Source organism: Haliotis asinina, chromosome 12 (assembly GCF_037392515.1).
Source record: "Haliotis asinina isolate JCU_RB_2024 chromosome 12, JCU_Hal_asi_v2, whole genome shotgun sequence".
Taxonomy (NCBI): domain Eukaryota; kingdom Metazoa; phylum Mollusca; class Gastropoda; order Lepetellida; family Haliotidae; genus Haliotis; species Haliotis asinina.
The window spans coordinates 19,333,636-19,354,846 of NC_090291.1; the positions used below are offsets into that span (position 1 = coordinate 19,333,636).

The 21,211-nt window shown below is 40.6% G+C and overlaps 2 protein-coding genes across 2 annotated transcripts; one reads left to right on the plus strand and one right to left on the minus strand.

Moving 5' to 3' along the window:
* Positions 1 to 669: 669 nt before the first annotated feature.
* Positions 670 to 6,127, minus strand: LOC137257411 (chymotrypsin-like elastase family member 2A). The gene is made up of 7 exons (XM_067794745.1): positions 6,067 to 6,127; positions 5,497 to 5,682; positions 4,602 to 4,803; positions 3,745 to 3,876; positions 3,141 to 3,271; positions 1,865 to 2,004; positions 670 to 837 (listed from the first exon to the last, which is right to left on the minus strand). The coding sequence occupies exons 1-7, from the start codon at positions 6,125 to 6,127 to the stop codon at positions 670 to 672; spliced, it is 1,020 nt and encodes a 339-aa protein (XP_067650846.1).
* A 404-nt stretch (positions 6,128 to 6,531) lies between these two features.
* LOC137258759 (chymotrypsin-like elastase family member 2B) lies at positions 6,532 to 12,529 on the plus strand. Its single transcript, XM_067796448.1, has 7 exons — positions 6,532 to 6,601; positions 7,883 to 8,059; positions 8,888 to 9,092; positions 9,762 to 9,862; positions 10,326 to 10,466; positions 11,701 to 11,861; positions 12,308 to 12,529. Exons 1-7 carry the CDS (start codon positions 6,541 to 6,543, stop codon positions 12,452 to 12,454), a joined length of 993 nt encoding a protein of 330 aa, XP_067652549.1. The 5' UTR covers positions 6,532 to 6,540; the 3' UTR covers positions 12,455 to 12,529.
* Positions 12,530 to 21,211: the final 8,682 nt, after the last annotated feature.

Consider the following 21,211-nt stretch of genomic DNA (forward strand, 5'->3'; position numbering starts at 1 on the left):
TGAAACAGTGTATATTGCGCAGACTGAAGAGGCGCCAACAACAGGAAATAGACTGAAACAGTGTATATTGCGCAGACTGAAGAGGCGCCAACAACAGGAAATAGACTGAAACAGTGTATGGTGCAGTGTCTACTATGTAGGGTGCAAACCAAGATAGAGTAGCAAGGTGTACTTGTGTGTCGATATTGTCTGAATAGAGTGTACTCGTGTCGAGATAGACTGTACCTGCAGATTTCGATTTAGCCACTGGTTCAGAGATACGCTTCCCTTTAACTAAGCGCTCATTTAACCATATTCGTTTATGATCGATTCAATACACTCAGCTTCGTTCTCTAACGATAACATCACTCCCAAGTTGAACCAAAACAAATCATTGGTTCAAATCATTTAAGAATCATGCAACCACCGTTTTCATGACCAGTCCGTAAAGCATAAATAAATCACAAAGACACATACAGCTACCTCAGCCCACTTGCCAAATAATCCATTTCAATGAACAGAAATACAAACACCCCATAACGTGTATTCCAAGCCAAAGCTTTATTTATGACAATTGATCAAATATTAGATTTGATTCACAGGTAAAGTTTCAGCAAAACATTTAACAAAACGGTAATACAAAGTCGAGTTGAGCATATCCATATGTGTGCTGGGGACTTGCAGATGTTACTAGGGTGTTGCAAATACGTTGCTGATCAGGTCGCTGCCGATTTTTCCAATATCAACGATGACATTGGCGCCAGGCCTGGCTCCGAGGCATGTACCCTCCTGTATGATCCCCTTCAGGACCCAGCGGTTCTCCTCATCCTGACACATGACCATACCCCCTTCATCCCCCTGCAACAGCCGTAATGATAGCAATAATCAATGAACATTGTAAACCAAAAGTCACTGTGTTCTGTAATCTGATTGGTTGAAAAACATGATCATGTGACGTAAAGTTAGAATGACGTCACAAATGAGCACCTCCAGATGCTACCATGGGAACCAGCTGAAACGGCCAGCTGATGACACTTCACTGCTGTACCCCTACTCGATGTAAACGAGTGCAGACAGTAAAATCCCTTTGGTGTACTTTTTTGTTTACAATGTCGATAAACATCATGTGTTGGCCAGTTTCCGGGTGTTGTTGAGTATTTGAAGCACGAGAATATTTCATTTGATGCATTCCCGTCCTTCAAATACTCAATAACACCCGGAAATTGGCCAACACATGATGTTTATCTCCTAATTCTACCACGACTTCAGTAAATTATGGATAGTAACTGACTAATTAAAGTCGTTCAGAAGTAGATAATCACCTTGCAGGTCTATGATTTTCCGTGCGTAATTTTGCAATATTTCCGTATGCCCACCAACATGGCGGACACCAAACAAACTACCGATATATCGATAGATTAGGGCGACTTTGCTGTCGTAAATTACACATATGTCCATAAAAATGGATTCAGCGATGATGGGTTCGTGTCATTACTTGCGGAAATCACAGAAATGGGTGTTAATGTATACATATGTCTACATTATGTCAAAATAGACTGCAATGGCCTGTAATTCATTCGGTTTTTAATTCAGTTTAGAGCTATAATAATTTCGTTATACTGCATGTACCTCTAATGTCGAAAGGCAGGTTTAACTCCTAATTCCACCGTCGATTAATTATCACGAGTGAACGAAAAGGAGGTTTTTGACTTACCACAAGAGAAAAAATAACCTGTAACTACATGCCTGTTATCCATTACACGCTTTTCAATTAAAAAAACCTGAGGATTTAAAACAAAACAATTCTGACCCTACAATCTAAAATTGACCGAAGTGTATTTGTTTCTTTGCATTCTTTTCTAAAACTGGATTATCAGCTCCTTACGTCACATGCGTCGACATTATCAGAATACACGTTGGTACAGAAGGTGCCTGGAGGCTGCTCCGAATTGTTAAGGAGGATGTTGTTGAACGCTGCACAAACTGTGGGATCCATCACTGTTACGCGCCCCGCACCGATCTCACCTGGGAAAAGACATAAAGCGTGATATTATCCATTATCCAGTGTAAGTAACGAACTTCCAAATCATGGAAACAGTTCATGTTAGTGTCCTTTGGCGGAGGTTAATGGTAGAGAAGGTTTAGTTTGATGTCACTTTCCGACGCATTCCATCAATATTTGAACATCTTCCTGATTTAAGGTTTTTGGTCCCAAAACTTCTGGACAATACCAAAACATTGAATAACATTATATGTCTCGAACAAAAAGCCATAAGCTGGAATATTCTTGAGTGCGGCGTAAAACTATACTGTGACATCCCGCTTGGACTATTGTAACTGTTTGCTGTATGGTGTGGCAAAACAAGTCCTCTACAGGTTACAGATGACACAAAATTCAGAATCACGATTGAATTGTCAAATCAACAGGACTAATCACCTCCCTCCTGCCCTCCAAACTCTCAACTGGCTTCCAATTCGCTTCAGGGTCGACTACGAATTCCTGCTCCTTGTTTACAAGTGCCTAAACGGTCTAGCGTCAAAATACCTCTCAGATCTCCTGACACCATATCACCCACATGTCACTAGATCACTCGGCTCAAGAGAAATACCACAAACCAGAACTAAGTCATATGGTGACAGATCTTTCTTTAGAGCAGAACCCATCCTCTGGAACAATTTACCATCCAGCCTTCGTTCCGAAATAGAATTTAAAAGTAGAGTTCAAAAGTGGTGTCAAGACGCACCTATTCACCTCTGCACATCGATAAAGTGGACTCAGATATCAGAGCAATTGCACTGATTAAAAGCCTTTCATAAATGTACTTATGTATGTATGTATGTATGTGTGTGTGCGTGCGTGCGTGCGTACATGCATGGATGGATGGATAGATGGATGGATGGATGCGTGGATGGATGCATGCATGTATTTATGTATTCACTTTCGGAAAACAATCAGTATATCTTATCTAAAGTGAAACCCTGAGAGCAACTGCCCAAATTGATTGAGTCCGGCTTCACACATCGTAACATGTGCAGACGCGAACAAACAAAGAAGGAATGCATACTTCAAATCGCGAGGGTTTGAATAATGAGATATATAAAACTGATCTCAAAATAGTTCTGTTTGATAGTCAGCACACACAGAGCTCAGAGGCAAATACCATTTGCAGATCCAGCCATGAAACACTGGTTCCCATTGATCACTGTTCTTTCATCTGGCAGACAAGCAGGAAGCACGTTGATACTGTAGTCTCCGACCTCTTCTTCAAGTGTAGCCACGGCAAGATCCAGGCTCCCTGAACATCAATTGGACATATCATAACAGCAAATAACATCTTCCTCCTATGCCTCCTCCTCCTCCTCATCTCCAGAGACATTTATATTTAGAGTCGATCCCACTCTGTAAAACCAGACTGGTAAAACTGACTTCCGGAGGAAGCATTTCCGTTATTGTCGAAGATGAAGATGGAACGGTCATTCAAAGACATATTCACGCCAGAATTCATATCGGTAATAAGTAGATTGCAGTTTCGATTGATGATTGACCTAATGACGTTGATAAATGACATGTAAAAGCTTCATATAATACCTGGACAGACATTATTGTCAATGGAAATTGAATATTTATTCTTGGATATTGCTGGATCGGATTTACAGATGGTTCAACTCCGATATTGTACAAGAGGTGTAAATAGCAGACATTGCTACATGATGCTTAGTCACTGAACTAATAGACTTGGTTTTAAGCAATCAATGGTTTATCACTTACCAGCGTCGAAAGAGCTGATATCTGAGGACACCCTTTTCAATGTCCCTGGGGGGAATACTTCTTCTGACTCAAGGCCTGTGATGTTGCAAATTCCGACAGCAGCATAGAGTTGATAGTCTTGGCCAGCTCTGTGAGCAAAGAGTCATGGTATTGTGTGGACGTGCTATATTGCTTTGTATAGGTGCCAGCTAACCAATATTGCACTGTTTGGTGTTTGACAAATGCGTGGTAGCCACATTCTACAAGGTTACGTGTTGCCTTCATCGGTATCAACTCGCTTTTGACGATTTACAACCTCTGGGGGCGATGGGGACCCTGCTGAAGACCCCCTGTGGGTTCCTCACATTGGTACAACTTGTGAAGGTCATTTGTGATGTCCCCATGTCTCGATACTGCTGGAATATTGTGAACATCCCTCAACAATGAAGGTTCCAGGTATGTTTAAATGTTTCACACCCTTTTTGTGTGTGTTTGTCAAGTATTCGGTATCGTAATGACATTGATTGTTCATCTGTATATAATCCTACAACATAGCATTGCTCCAAACCGACTGCTGGCCAGTTTCGAATATGTTTGACTGTCTCGTTCTGCGTCTTTGCTATACGACATTAATAGGTAAACCTTGAAATGAAAGACGTTTAGACCTAATAACGAAACTTATCCTACATGGTAAATGTTAAAAAAATGACATTACACTGGTTTGTACAAACGAAACACTCCCGCATTCTACAACGATATGACCCTGGACATGTAGCACAAAATGATCTTTGTTTATGCAGCAGGATGGTACACAATGGGAAATGGGAAATGAAAGTGAATCACTCTTTTCGTCAATATTACCTTCAATACTTACAATGGCTCCACGAAAGATTTTAATGTGATGAACTTCTGTTTGGAAACGAGGACACCACTGCACAAGGACTGAAGGCCCTGACCGTCTTGAAGGTCATAGAGTACGTGGACCATCCAAGGCCATGCACACGAGAAATCATTTAGATTGAAAGGATTGGAACTCATGATCCTGGGAGTCACAGGTAACGCATCGAATCCACAAACTGCAGACAAACAATAGCAAGAAAATTTTATTTACCGGCATTACAAAATATGAAACATTAGTGTTAATTGACGGGTAGGTTGGTAGGTAGGTAGAATTGTTTCCACGTGAAAATTCCAGAGCAAAAACGGTTCGAAACGTTACAAATGCATCAGCAACGGTTTTGTGCTCCATTTTAGTCGCCGTCAAACACGGATCGTTAATGTTCTTTTGTCCGGCAGAGAATATACGGTTACTTGAACTAGTATGTCTATATACAATATCCGAAGTGCTAAATTACTGAATAGGAATTGCATACCTTACACAGATGATCATGCATCAACGTGCGGAAAGGAATGTGCAAATGTCATGCATGCGAATAGCTGGGTCCTGGAATACTTTATGCTAATAATTTGCCAATTTCCATTGAGTTTTATTATTTCTTGAACCCTGACAATAATCTTTTCAACGTTACGAATTTGTTTTTGCAATAAATCTATTAATTTTTTTTAAAAATGCAAATTTTATATTAAAACAGTAAGTGGTTATTTTTATACTAGTAAGTCTAAACTTTCATGGGAAGTATGTAAGGAACTCGGGAGGGACCGATCGATAAGTTTGACATAACAGAAATTCGTCTCAACCGGGTTGGAGACATTGAGGTTCGACTGTAATAGCAAATTCATATGTGCAGAACAACACTGAAGGCAGTCACCTCTTGATGGTGGAGTTGATGTTGTTACCGGTGGAGTTGTCGCTGTTGCTTGAGGTGTTGGCGTTGTTACTGTCTCACAACAGAACATCCCAGAGTAGCAGTATGGCGCCCCTTGAGCCTCTACTATAGACGGTTCTGGACATTGTGCCTGGCAGGTAGAATTTGGGTAGAGGGCGGTGCAAATCTCTACAAAAGAAAAGACAATGTACAATGATAGCACTAGCAATTAGGGAAATTGTCATATGTCAGATGTCATCATATCCCAGTTGCACTGATCGATGTTCATCAGTTACGGGATAGTCATATCCAGACTCCAGGTTTACAGGCGGAATGTTGCCATTGGAGCAATGATACACAAACAGAAACAGAATCAAGTGAAACTAGGAATCAAACAACGAAGATAGGTTTCTGGCATTCCTTAACGAAGTAGCACAACGTCGGATACATATGCTCAGAGATCAACAGAAATTGGATCATCAGGGAATCAAATTAACCTCGCGAATATTGGTTTCTAGCACTTCTAGAGGACATGGGACAAGGATCATAGGCCAAAGTTCAAAGTTCACTCACCTGCGGCTCCAACTCCCCTGTAGAGGATGCACACAGACACTATCACTCGTAGCAGATGCATTTTCACCTTGGCAGCAAGCTCCAACAATATACGTTTGACAGTTTCACCTTCCAAATATATACCTTGTCAAAATTGACTCATCTGTGGCAGAATCAAAAGGTGACAATACTTGTTAGTCTACGCTTATAGTGATATTCATGGACGCATGTCAAATTTTTTTTCTGCACCAGGTTGTGAAAGCCTCTTCCACTGGGAGAAACAAAAGGATGATGGGTGGTACAGCAGATTGTTGCTTCATCAGAGTCTGTTTCTGAGATAGTCTAAATCCAGCCTTTGTGTGCAGCTGTAGCTGATGCCAACCTTTCCGTGTCTTTCATAAGTAAAACTGTCCTTTGAAAATGTTTCAAATGAATTTACGTGTCGGCAGCGTTATATAAGAAGATGTAACTTTCTTTCAGCCCAAACCGGCGAAGATGACTCTACGCAACCTGGTGTTGTTAGTTGGTTTGGTGTCTGCTGCAAGTGCTGCGTTCAGTAAGTATAATTTGACAGCCCAGAATGAAAATGGTTCTAGTCTTAGATCGGTTAGATCCGGTTAGTGAGATCGTTATGTGCAATCATTTAAATTGCTAAGTTTTCCCCAATTATTTTAGGTGCAGTTTAACCTGAGGCTTACGGTTATTTATTTGTCAATGTGAATAGTTCAACAACCTCCGGATTGAGTAGCTCAGATGAATGTTGATACCTGTGTGCTTATACGGTCGGGATGAGCTTCAACAGGATCGGACGGAAACATTTTTTATAATAAATCGAATTAAGTCAGGATTTATACGTGAAGATTAGCACTGGTCTCCAATTATCCATGCTTGTAGCAACTAACTACATGGACCGAGTGGTCAGGCGTGATGAGGCTGGTTGACACACATCATATCCCAGTTGTGTAGATCGGTGCTCATTATGTCACTCACTAGATTGTCTGATCCTGACTCTGTTATTTACAAACCTCCATTATGTAGCTGGAATGTTACTGGGTGAGGCGTTAAACTGCACATAAACGAAACTATGGCTGAGGGCAGTGCTCGGATGGGTCAACGGCAGCTCCTGGGAGTTTCTAGGACTTCAGTCCTGCCCCACATTGAAGCACATATGACACATGTATTCTCACCTTAGGCAAGTGAGTTTGTTCAAAATTGCTCCTGTTCACCCAGCAGAAAATGGGTACCCGGTGGGATAAGTCATGTGACTATAACCTCATAGCGCCTAACAGGCAGCTTTGTTATCCGCGGTAATAATATGCCTTTCATTGGCCATTAGAACTATGAGCATTCACCTCGTGAATGGAGTTTAGCGCAATATAAATGAACATGTTATTTTACCAATAGAATGTACCAAAACTTCTTGACACTGAAAGAGGAAATGTTTCCGCCGACGTCGCTTTTCCGTTGCATTCTCGGTCCTGTAATTGTACGTGTGTTAAAATACAATATTAGATTATTTCCCAAACCGCCATGAGAAGGTCGATATTGGCCATGGAATCTTTTAGCTAACCTGTCGTGTATCACAAGAACCTGTTATTCGATTGCGAATCACATGCAATCAAATCGGATGTCTTTGATGTATTTTGGAACTAAGGTTTGTTGCGTTTTGATGATGTTCGGTAAATCCAGTTGTTTTCAGTCATTGCCGTCTATGTGTCAATATCATTGTACACATAGCAATAGACAAAATATTTCCTCTGAACAGATGGGTGACCCTTCAGTCTTCACGTTGTTCATGTACATGAATATTCATTAAATGAGGTTCTGTGACTTTCAGACTGGTGTCGGGTCTTCCACGCGGATTCGCAATGCCTCTCCTCCTGCCCGCCTGGATCTACGCCACATGTGCAGGAATCACCCGCAATACCTTTCTGTGAGGAAGGATTGACCTGTTGTGGAGTTCCTTCTGAACAGCCAGGTGTCGACCCCAGTGACCAAACTACTTCTGGTGAAGGTAACACTCTGGTTCTATTTACCCTGAATATGTAGCGGTCGGTAGTTGGATTTAACGAGTTACCTTGAACGGTATTAGGGCAATATCATATACACACAACGCATAAGCCTCACGCACTGTTTCTATGTGAGGTAGTTTGTTTGAGTGGCGACGGGATAGTCGAGTGGTTAAAACGTTCGCTTTATGCCGAAGACCCGAGTACCATTCCCCATATGGGTATAATGCGTGAAGCCCATTTCTGACGACCACCTCGCTGGAATATTGCGAAAAGTGGCGCAAAACTAAACTCACTCACTCACTCTTACAACAAGTGCCTTAGAGATGACTCCAGAAAGGCTACGCCAAAATAATTATATGTTTCTGGGGCACATTTGTTTCAGAAGTGACGATGGCGGTAGGACTTTCTTTTTCATTTTTGATAGAAAAATAAGTTAGGAGGGGGAACACATTTTTATGTTTTTTATCTCATAAATACAGCTTAGGGAGTTTAGTAAATCTTAATGACTTAATGAATCAGTCACACTCGTTCTTACAGACACTCATTCCTAGAGTAGACAAGTGGATGATCGGGACACAGCCAAGTCAAAATTATTTCTTTCAAAGGGCAGTAAAAATTGTTAAGCGCTCAAAAAAGTGACCCGAGAGACATTTTACTCTTTGTTTTTTAGCCAAACTCATGTGATGGCCGGGAATCTTGTTTACATCCCCATTCCTGACTGTATTGCAGGTGAAAATATATCCAGTTGATGTGATGAGATAAATATGTTTGTTGTAATATGAAGTAAATATCCCCTATATCACACCTATCTTCCATGTTGTGATCTCAAGATGCTGAAGCCTGTGGGCTGGCACCTGGAAGATCAAGACGATCAATCGGAGGTAGTGGCACAACTCGATGCTCCTGGCCCTGGCTTGTGTCTGTGAGGTTCAGTTCACCTCCGTTTACCAGCTTCCATGCCATGAACGGTGTTTTGGTTTCCAGAGAACATCTCGTGGTCAACAAAGGACTGTTCGATATCTACAAAGATATCCCGTAAGTAACTTTTTTCACTGATATTTATATTAAAATATAGTCATCATTATTACATGATATGATTATAAACTCATAAGGTGTAACGACTGTAAGAATACAGCCCAATAGGTAAAATTCGATCCTTTCGATCTATTGATGCCAATGTGTCGTCCGTTGTAGACTGAAACGATACAATGTTCGGAAGCGAAAAGACGCGTGAAGGTCCGGGGTAGAACACGTCTCCAGCAACCTGCCATAAAAGGCGATCGTGTTTGTCGTGAGAGGCGACTATCGGGATCCGGTGGTCAGGCTTGCTGACTTGGTTGACACATGTCATCGATTCCCAATTGCACAGATCGATGCTCCTGCTGTTGATCACTGGATTGTCTGGTCCAGACTCGAATGTTCACAGACGGCAGCCATATAGTTGGAATATTGCTAAGTTAGGCGTAAAACTAAAGTCACTCATTCACTCGCTCTGAAGCGAAAATGGCAACATGACATAGACAGGGTGCGCACACACACACACGCATACACACACACACGCATGCATACACACACACACACACACACACACACACACACGAATCCCCCTCAACCCGAACTCGCACAACCCCTCCCTGCATCACACCAATCACACCCTACTCACTATATCATGTATATAATCCTGTCCTCAATACATTTCTTCAGAGGTGGAGCCCTGGAAGCTGACTTTGGAGACTACCTCATAAACATGGATGATGATGAAGAGGAGAAAATGGAAATAGATCTCCTCAGCTCAGATCATATTGGTAGGAGCTTTTAGTTTAACTGCATTATGACTATTACTTTTTCCTGTTTTCAACGTATTTTTCAATCGAAATCAAGCTAACGAAGTAATACTTAAATCATTCTTTACAGGAATAGGTTCGACCCATAATAAATAAATAAATAAATAAATAAATAAATAAATAAATAAATAAATAAATAAATAAATAAATAAATAAATAAATAAATAAATAAATAAATAAATAAATAAATAAATAAATAAATCCGTATTCGCCGGTATTCAAACTGACATGCGATGATATGTAAATAATGGAAAATCAGACAATACACACTCTCTGTCATGACCATCGATGTACGCATTTGGGATATGATGACAAACCTGACAAAAAGATATTGTTGCTCTTTTCATAATTAACCAGATCTTCATGGATCACATATAAGTGATGCCTCACTTATGTAAATATATATGGAACATTTCTGTTGCAGGTCTAGAACAAGTTGGTCTAACGATTCTGAAACTAACCAACGAAGTAAACGTGTCAATGTGTGCACGGCCAGTGTGCACATCCAATACTACAACTGATCTGAACATGGGTGCCTGCAAAATGGTCGGCTGGGGACGCAGAGGTAATGCCATGGAACATTATTTCTCTTCTCCAATATATGTTTCCTTCTTCAAACAAATGTGTCTCACGTAGGTAAAACTGAGAAGTAACATTCAGAGTAAAGTTATATATCCACAAAGTAAGCGGGGGAAAATGTTCATTGTCATAGGAATACATAAGTGACATAAAACAAAACATAGAGATTGATTTTGTTTTCTTCTTAATTGATTTACTGTGGTTATTACGAATAAGAACGCAATTGTAGGAAGTCATCAGACATAACGCATGCTATATGTAGGATTACACTTCCTCAGTAAAGATTCTCATACTTCGATTACCTGGTAGGACTCAACCCAACGAAAGTACTAGAACCTGCACTTAACGGAGAAAGTGTAGTCCCTAATATAACGTGTGGTCATCAGTTATTCATGTTTCACTTACGTAAGGTATGGGGAATGTACTTAGAGCGTTCGTTCACCATGTCCCAGTTTTGGGTACAACTAGTACAATGTCTCGTATCCAAAAGATCCAAAAGATTGTTGTGGTCCACCGTTGTAGTATGGCACAGGTAATGCTAAAACGGCGTTCACAACACCAATTGTATTCGACGTTAAAGGTCACGTGCAATCAAGGATAATCGAGCAATCAGTCTCGATGACATGGATGGTTGTGTGCCATCGGTCAAGGACAGCAGAGATCCTTATAACAAAAAATATCCTTCACTGGGTTGTGAAGCTATTGAAATACGGTTTATTCTTGTGCTGTCATTTTCTGAAGGTTACTACATGTGTATTCGAACAGAATCCGGTATTGCAAGTATTAATGACATCATGAACATACTTTAAGCTATAGTGACCAGGAACAGAGAAACTATTTAGATATACTGTGGCCCACCATATCAATTCAATGATTGACGTAACGGGCCAATAGCATTAGTTACAGTCGACGTCTCAGAGGGTCACAGGGGTTGTGGCCCCGTGGTTAAAGCGTTGCTCGTCACGCCGAAGACCGAGGTTCGATTCCCCACATGGGCACATTGTGTGAAGTCCATTTCAGTTGTTCCCCGCTGCGATTTTCCTGTAATATTTCCACAAGCGGGATAAACCAAAATCACCCACTCTCGGAAGGACACATTTTCAAAAGAATTGGGGCTTTCGGAGTTGATTGTGCGTCAGTTATACATGTGGTCTGTTATGTCGCACACTAGTATAGAAAAAAAATGAGCGTTATATATGATAATCTTACTGCATTTTCAGATAGTGGGAATGGGGATCTTGCCTTTGCCGCTGTGCCGCTAGAGCAGAATGTAACCATTCTGGACCAAACATCATGCAGTGCCATCTCCAGAGTGTCTAGCGTACCGTTTACAGAGAATCTTCTCTGCTTGGACATGGATGCAGGTCGCAGCACTACAGAGGTATTTACGTCATATGAACATTTCGATTCATAGAATTTGTCTGTTGTTTCAAGTGATGATTTTTAGTAGATATGTTCCTCCTGTGTGATACTCTGGAGAGTACATTCATATAGGGTTCACTAATGTTTATATTAACGCAAATATGTTTCGTTGAAAAATAATGTCTGGTGTAGACATTTTTCTGTTGAGCACCACTTACCTTACGGTACAAGTCTCTCAGTGGAGTTGTGGCCCTTGGCCGTAACAGCAGACGTTTATCATGAGTTCCACGACTCGTTCTATCTTTGGTTGTCATCCCATGAAACTAACATGTCTTGATACAACTTAAATGTTTCAAACCGGCGTTTAACCATACCATTTATATTATTAATTATGAATACACTTCACGTGTTATTTCATATTATGATAGGAACACTTATTCCTTTGTTACTCACTTGATATTTCAGGATGATTTGGGAAGTCCCATAATGTGTCCGGACAGCAACAACCGATGGTACCTCCAAGGAGTGTTGAGCAGAGCCAACTGCAATGAAACCACTAAAAGCGCCCCAACTCTTTCTTATGCCGTCGCATTTGATCCTTCGTGGATCTGAGATCCGACATTGCTTTGTCAAATCTGTATGTTCAGTTTCAGAGAAACTTGGAAATAAATACTACATTGACAGACACATGATGTTGGTTGTTTTGCAATCCAGTTTATACTGACTAAGAAGAAATAGAGATTCTTTGATATAATTACTGAGGTCAAAACGTCTTTGAACACATTGCAGATATTTCTCACACACCACGTAGATATATGATTGATGTTAGTGACCTCGACTTCCTTGACACTTTGAAAACTAAACAGCTGAAGGCCTCCGAAAAAAACTGAACAACAAAAAAACATCAAATACTTTTTAAAATTATAAATTGTTCTTCACCAGATGGCCACATGCTAGTGTAGAAGCAGTTGTTACATACGATGATGATAACGAGATGTAGTGTTTTGATATGCAGGCAACAGAATGGCGATCATGACCTTTAGTAAACATTGATATTATCTCACAAATGCATTAAGCCGACACTCTCCTTAATCCGACATATTTCTTTGAACGCACAAGTGTCGGATAAACGAGAGCTGACTGTAATGTTACTTAATCTGACATGGCATGACAAAACAGGTTTTCTTTATAGTAAGCAACGTTTACATCATTATTATGTGTGTGTGTGTGTGTGTTTGTGTGTGTGTGTGTTTGTGTGTTTGTTTGTTATGTGTTAAATAGAATGAACCAGTGTTAATGGTATAAAGATTTCAACCAGCGATATCACATGAACTTTAAACAGAAATAGTTTTAACTAGCATCTACATTTATACTGCATATAATAACACATATCCGGGTTTGAAACTACAAGAGCAGGGGTTGGGTTGGTTATTTTCGCAAGTGTGTACAGCATTTACATTCAAATTCGGTGGCCTGTGAGGGTCAGGGTTAGAGTTGGTCTTCAATAACCCATGTTTGTCGTTCGAAGCGACTGACAAGTTCGTGTTGTCAGGCTCGCTAGCTTGGTTGACACAATGCATCGTATACCAGTTGCTCGTGCTATTAATCATTGGATTGTCTGGTCCTTACCGTATAGATGAAATACTGCTCATGCTGCACGCAATTCTGTGCGACGTTCGACTGCGTGTAACTATCAAGGGTTAGACGTACCATTTTAGGTGCTAGTGACAGGATATTGATAGTAAGCTCTCTCAAAGTGACATATTTTGAACTAGCTAGAATAATATAGATAAAAAAGACATAGAGACAGGCATAGATGAGAAAATTAACACTTGCTAGGTCATTTTTTTCGGGCTAAGCTTAAACTTCATTGTTTACAGGTATGTTGTACATTTCTCGTTACACATTCAGCTGGGGATTTCACGTTTAGTTGCTGGAAAGATAAGTCAAAATTTATGTAGTTTAGTTTCCACTGCGTACCATATCGCTCATTCACTTTTTCGGTGTTTTACATCGATATAACGATCATTGATTTCCTGGTAATAAATGGTAGCAATGCTACATGTTTGGATTCTAATAGTGCAATGTCTAAGGCCTCCATACGTTACATTTACGTACTGCTCAGAATCTTTCCGGATAGCTGCTCATATGGATTCGAAGCTGCTGAAAACCAAATTTGGACATTACAATTGGTCTCTATATCAAACAACAGAGATTAAAAACATTACCTTTAAGTTACTTACCACACAAAGACGAGAACGGCATATCCAAATATCACACGGATTGTCAGCGCTCTTCTCAAGCGGAGCAGGGAAAAGGTAGATAGATATATAATATGTATATTACAGGGTATTTGAAAATAAATACATGAAGGTGGACTAAATGACTATCTTTCACCCACAGTGCAGACCGGTTGACACAGTATTGATCTTTCTAGGTCCACCTTAAGTCTTCCAGCTTAATACCACGTACATGTTTGAAGTCCCTGTTTGATGTTTCTGTCGAAAACACAACGCTTGACCACGGCAACACACTGTGCGTTCACTGACAACATGCCGTGAAGGGAAATGATAACAGAAAGAAACATTTCCGTTAATCAGGAGAGAGTATATATAAGTGACAGTTTTTAATGAACAGCATACTCGTCTCACAGACTGATCTACAAGGATGTTCCGATCTACCTTAAAGTACATGGTCCTGGCTCTGTGTCTCGGATTGTGCGCTTGTCAGTTTACCAGACCAAGAAGAATTCGGAGCGGGTTTGCTAGTTACCAGCAATGCACACAGTCGTTCAGTTCTTCGTCCACCGAACAGTTTTGTACAGCTTACGGTAGGTTAATTCGAATATATTTAGTTGTTTTAACACCACAAGTAAAAGTCTACCTATATAACATCGACCTCATTAATCCATTCTGCACCATGAAATCTAGTGACTGATGTTATGAGCAGCGAACCATGCTGATCTGTTTGAAGCAATGCTCCTTGAGTCTTGATAAGATAAGTTCCATAAAAAACTTTTACCGCTCACGCCTTGCCTTTCTGGTCAAAGTCAGTATATAGGAAGAATGGGGTCTACAAGGCGTGAAACAAAGATGATTTCTTCATTTAATGAGAAACAACAACCCGGTCATGCTCAACATGTTACTAGCCTAACAGACTAAACTCTCGATATATTACTATAAACATTTCTAGCATAAACACGAGAATGTTCGTGAATGAGTGCACTTTCAGGAAAGATTGTTAATCGAACGCTCAAACAGCAGGTTAATAAGAATCTGCACACTGGCAGGAATATTCATGATATATATCCACCGATAGGACTGTTTAGGAAATACACAATCAGATGGAATTCCCATGCAATATTTACAATTGAAGGACTGATCATGAAAATTTACAAGTGAGTGATATTACATGATATTCACATGCCCCTCATCACTTGCCTTAAATGTGTTTTTCTCTTGCAGTGGGCCAGTGTGGTGACATCATCAGGAACCCCCAGTTCCCCCAGGCTCTCAGCTGCGGCAGCTGCATCTTTGCCTGGATGACACAATGCCGAAGCAGCTGATCATCCTCACATCTCATCCAACATCTTTAAATGATTAATTTAATACTGATCAACCATCTGTCATTAACACACATCTGTAAGAAATACACAATTGTCAAATCGTATCAAAACGTAAGAAGTTAAACGTAAAATGAGATGTAATTAGTAATGAACAAATGAAATAAATCATATTTTTACAACTATTTATGTTTATCTCATTGTATTAACTCATCATTTATATTTGTTATGGTGACAAAAAAGAAAACAGTACCACTATTACAGTTACTACGTGCACAATCACACACATATATCGAGGGTAGACTGAACTTACCCGATACTTTTCATACATGGCAGCGAGGCGGAGTAGCCTAATGGTTTAAGCGTTCGCTCCTCACGCCGAACACTCGGAGTCGATTCCACACATTACAACGCGTGAAGCCCATTTTCGGTGTCCACTGCCGTGATATTGCTAGAATATTGCTAAATGCGGCATATAACTAAACTCACTCACTCACTTTAATATGTGGCCCTAGAATACGATGAAAGGGATCCATTTACGCTATAAATATGAAAACGTCGTTTTATTGTTTATATTCATTCGAAGGGAAAACGACGAAAAACCAGTAATAATCATTTAGTTATCATGCTTCATTTGCATTCTCATTATTATACACTGACCTAATTTCATGTGTCATCAACGAATATGACGCATTTCAGTTATATTTGACTGAAACATATCATCTATAAACATATTCAGAACGAAGTATTTTGCAAAGCCCACGTCTTCACGGTTTACTTCATGCCGTGTATATAAAAGTACAGATTCTTCATGAATTGCATGCATGCGGAATTTAGAGACAGGACAAGGATTCCAGTCAGAACCGTTATGGTCTCTACTTTCGTAATGAATACAAAAACGGATCAAACTTCTTGTGCGCTGATTTATCGACAGGAACTAGATAGGAAGAGAGACCAATGAAACAATGACACAAGACGGCATCACTTTGGTAGAGTTAGTAAGAAACATGACCTTTGTATTCAGTCAGAAACTTGCAGTTGGAAAGGTTGCTGTAGATTCTATATCCACAATATAGAGCAGTTACTTCTCCACAATTCATTGCTTCACCGAAACCCAAATTCCAAACGGTAATTGGAAAAATACACTTTTTAGCCACATCATCAGACACTTAGAACCTCATCTTGGCAGTTCAATATGAAAGTCATCACTTTTACATCTATTCGAAGAAACATCAGATGTGTTACCAATACGAATGTACAGGTGTGTTACCCATATGAGAAATAAATTGTGTGTTACCCAGCAGAAACAACGGATGTGTTACCCAGAGGAATATACATGTGTGTTACCCTGAAGTAAAAACAGATGTGTTACCTAGTAATGAAACACCAAGAGTCTAAATCGAATTTCAAATATATTTTGCAGCTGCATGTCTAATGGAATTGTTTTATCGCACATACCGTTTATATGATACTATACACGACAGACTCGATCGTGATTGACAGCAATATTCCAGGAAAGTCAGAGCTGAGGATGCAAAATGCAGCCTGAAGGGTGAAACTGTGACTTTCTGTGAAAATATTTCGTGTTGGCGGCATAATATTGCAATTGCATAATGAATGCAGCAATACTCACCCCTTCCCTTGAAGTAACTGATAACATGTACACCTCAAGAATAAATGCTCTGTTAACCGTAGCTACATATGACAGTGGGCTAATTGTTGCTGGTTGCTGGTTGCTGGTTGACTAATATTTACACGGGAAATGTGCGTCAAAATAGGTACATATCAGAGCAGCCATGTCACGTGGCACTGCGGACAAAGGGAACAATGATTGTTCTGCAAAGAAAATCAATAAAAAAGGTAAGAAACTTTCAAACTACTTATTATTTTCTGAAGTGAGAAAGGGTTTATGCAAGCAAATACTTTGGTTGACGTGGGTGTGGTTGATCTCTTACTGCACTACAGCGTTCTCGACACCATGGAGAGCATCCTTTTATCAACACGTCATACTCCGAGACGTCATCATCGTCGACCTGTAGAACATTGTAGGTGGGTAATGTGGCCACCCGCAGAGACGGAACTTCCACAATGAGCCTACCCATATCATACAACGGGGCGACCATGGCAAAGCTTTCATCTCCCATTTCCTTCCGCCCATATCTACACATGTCCCAGAGACCTTGGTGGGGATGTTGCCCCTCCTACAACTACTTTCATCGTCATCAACTACCACTGCGTACAACATAGAGGGCTCAAGCACCAGAAAGACCATGGTAAACCTTTCATCTTTCATCACCTTCCGTCCAACTTGTATTGCTGAAGGCAAACTAGGGATGCTGTTCACAAACATCTTCATCAACCACCGCTGTGAACTTGGTAGCATTGTGCCAGAACAGAAAGATAAGTTTTACTCCTCCCATTTCCGTCTGGACATCTGTATATATACCTGACCATACCACGTGTCGATACTGTCCTCAACAGTATGTCTTCAACAGTGCGAGCATGTGTGATTATTCTGGTTTGTGTCGCCCTCTGTGCTGGCCAAGGCCGGAGACCGAGGAGGTTCAGAATAATCAGATCAGGCTTGATTGCCTCTTCAGACTGTCACCAAGTGTTCAATGCCACCTCCCACGATGGGTTCTGTGCTTCATATGGTACGTAACAGTAACACAAATGTTTTATTTGGTGATCTTTATTTCATTTTGGTTCTTTTGTATTGTTACCAATTTATTATACATACATGCATTCGTATATTTATTAATTATGCAAAATATTAATGTGAGCACTCAGCAATATTCCAGTTTTATGTCTGGAAATGTCTGAACAAAACAATCAAAAACCCAGTGATCAATATCATGAACATCAATCTACGCAAAAAGGTACAAACTAAAATATTTTTATCAATTACATTTGGTAGTTGACTGGATGTACAAAAATACACGAGCTTCTTATATATTTGTCAATTGTATTTTTAAATATGAACCTCAACAACAGGTAAAATATATATCATATTTTACAAACTCAACTAAAACGTATGTATGGCATACGTGGAGTATTTCTGTAACATGTGAAACATGACTGATGTCTGTACGAATACACATAGTTGTGTAGAATAGTACCTGGATATTTTGTATAGGTCCCAGGGTAGAATAGGCCTTCAGCAACCCATGCTTGCTGTAAGAGGCGATTATGCTTGACTCGCTGACATGGTTGACACATGTCATGGGTTCCCAATTGCTCAGATAGATGCTCATGTTGTCGATCACTGGATTGTCTGGTCCAGTCTCTATTATTTACAGACCGGTGCCATATGGCTGGAATATTGCTGAGTGTGGCGTAAAACTAAACTCACTCACTTACTCATTCACTCCTGGATGTTTTCTTTTGCACAGTTAACGATTGCGGCGACATCATCCGGACCCCTCAGTTCCCCGAGGCCGTCACCTGTGGTGGGTGTATATTTTCCTGGATGGCCCTCTGCAACCAGTCCGGATGAGGATGACTCAAGATGCTCAACCCCATAAACGTCTTCAGTTCGTCTTCGCTTCTTGCCCAGCTCAGTAGCACTCCATAATCGATTGCCTGTTAGCCCCGAGTACATAGACCGATCAACCAACTGTTATGTCATTACGCCATATGTAAGTCTGAAGGGCAAAGCAGTGATAATGTTGTTATTTCCTTCATGCACACGTACTCACTTTCATATACATATATTCACTTTATGCCCGTTACAGCATGACAAGGCGTAATTCGACGCATTCTGTTATATAAATAAACACATGTGCCGCCTTCAACTGTTTCATTATTTCGTGTTTGAGTGATTATGGTTTTATTCCGATTTTAGTCACGTGTCAGTAAGATCACGACATGAACACCACAAATGGTCTCATTACATACGTGGGGAATCGAACCCGGGTCTTCGGCGTGACGAGCGTACGCATTAACATCCGTGCTACCTTCATAATGCAGAAGCAAGATACCATTGACTTAACGTTCAAGACTACTGACCTGAATTAATTAATTATTAATAAGTAGTAATTGTACCGTGTAGAGCGACCTTATCGCTGTTAAAAGTTTCTTATCTTACCGTGCAAGGATTTGCTGATTTTTGGGAGTTCCAGTTTAATCTAAGTATGATGTATGCCTTGTCAGAACACTTCACATTGAGGTAGCTATCTACAACCTGCGCCTCTACACGTGTACCACAATAAAATCTGAAATGCTGAAAAAACTCACTTATGCAATAGATCACTCACTGCAACGGAGCGTCGTCATTTTCATTTTATATCAGTCCTTTTCATATGTTTATTTTAGAGTCATTCATAGACTGGATTCCGGTTAAAACAAGGGCGGTGGGGGTAGCTTAGTGGTTAAAGCGTTCGCTCGCCCATCTGAAGACCCGGGTTCCATTCCACATGGGTACAATATGTGAAGCCCATTTCTGACGTCCCCCGCCGGAATATTGCTAACTCACACCCTCGCCCCGGGTAAAACAGGTATTCGGCAACCTTTATGTATTTGATCGTAATCTCACTGTTTGTCCTGGTTCCACGACGTCCTCGTACCTTTCCAGAGGTTACTGAAATAGCAACATTTAGCCACATAAAATAAATATCTTGTTTCTCACTGTTCTGTAAAGAATGGGTAACTAGTTGGGATGTTACTTACATTTATTCATATTTTTTTCTGATTTTTTATACAATGTTAGTCGAAATCTTGGAATGCCGGAAGTTGAGACGGATTTCGGATGTCTCTCGGCTTTATGCTCGAGAATTTACCAATGCAATAAAACAGTAGGGTCAGTCCAAATTTTAGGTTCGGATAATGAGAAAAAGGAAATGATTGTATGTGGTCATCTTGCAAAGGAACACTGATATTTTGTAAAAGTGTGAGTGAGTGAGTTTAGTTTTACGCCGCGAAATAAGTAAATATTCGGGTCTGGACCAGACAGTCCAGTGATCAACTGCATGAGCATCGGTCTACCCAATTGGGAACCGATGAAGTCTCAACCAGGTCAGCGAGCCTGACCGCCCAATCCCGTTAGTCCCATTTTACGACAGGCGTGGGTTATTGAAGACCAATATTCTAACCCGGACCTTCACGGATGACATTTTGTAAGAAAAATATAAAGCACACCTTTACAATTAAGAGGCAAATCGAAAACCAAAAGAAGCTATGAAATAATACCAGCGCGCAAAAAAAACGTTTGAAGTGTTGCAAACCCTGTGAAACGTAGATTGAGTGAGTGAGTTTAGTTTTACGTCGCACTCAGCTATATGGCGACGGTCTGTAAATAAAGTCTGGACCAGACAATCCAGTGATCAACAACATGAGCATCGATCTGCGCAATTGGAACCGATGACATGTGTCAACCAAGTCAGCTAGTCTGACCACCCGATCCCGTTAGTCGCCTCTTACGACAAGCATAGTCACCTTTTATGGTAAGCATGGGTTGCTGAAGGCCTATTCTACCCCGGGTCCTTCACGGGTCGTGAAACGTAGAATGCTCTGATTGCAGATGCATTGGTTGCCTAAACATACGCTCTTCGATGACGACAAGCTGTCCCACGCATTTCATTTATTCCATAATTTCACCACGGGAAACGTGGGTGGTCTAACCCTGGTGAGCAGCTACACACGCAGGCAGGCACGCAGGCACGCAGGCAGACAGGCAGGCAGGCAGTCACGCACGCACGTCTTCCCTGCACCCAAAGCTCAACTTTATACATTTCAAACTCATTTCAGTTATTTGATACAATCTTGTAACTTAAGCCGAGACCTAGTTTCCATTTGACTGCACCCCCGCA

What these genes read in the sequence shown, in the direction of transcription:
- LOC137258759 (XM_067796448.1), top strand. Translation starts at nt 6,541, where the DNA reads ATGACTCTACGCAACCTGGTGTTGTTAGTTGGTTTGGTGTCTGCTGCA. An exon ending in GGTCGGCTGGGGACGCAGAG is followed by an intron (nt 10,467 to 11,700) that starts GTAATGCCATGG and finishes CTGCATTTTCAG; the next exon opens with ATAGTGGGAATGGGGATCTT. An exon ending in CAGGTCGCAGCACTACAGAG is followed by an intron (nt 11,862 to 12,307) that starts GTATTTACGTCA and finishes TTGATATTTCAG; the next exon opens with GATGATTTGGGAAGTCCCAT.
- LOC137257411 (XM_067794745.1), bottom strand. Translation starts at nt 6,127, where the DNA reads ATGCATCTGCTACGAGTGATAGTGTCTGTGTGCATCCTCTACAGGGGA. An exon ending in CAGGGGAGTTGGAGCCGCAG is followed by an intron (nt 5,683 to 6,066) that starts GTGAGTGAACTT and finishes TTTCTTTTGTAG; the next exon opens with AGATTTGCACCGCCCTCTAC. An exon ending in ATAATGTCGACGCATGTGAC is followed by an intron (nt 838 to 1,864) that starts GTAAGGAGCTGA and finishes CGGCTGTTGCAG; the next exon opens with GGGGATGAAGGGGGTATGGT.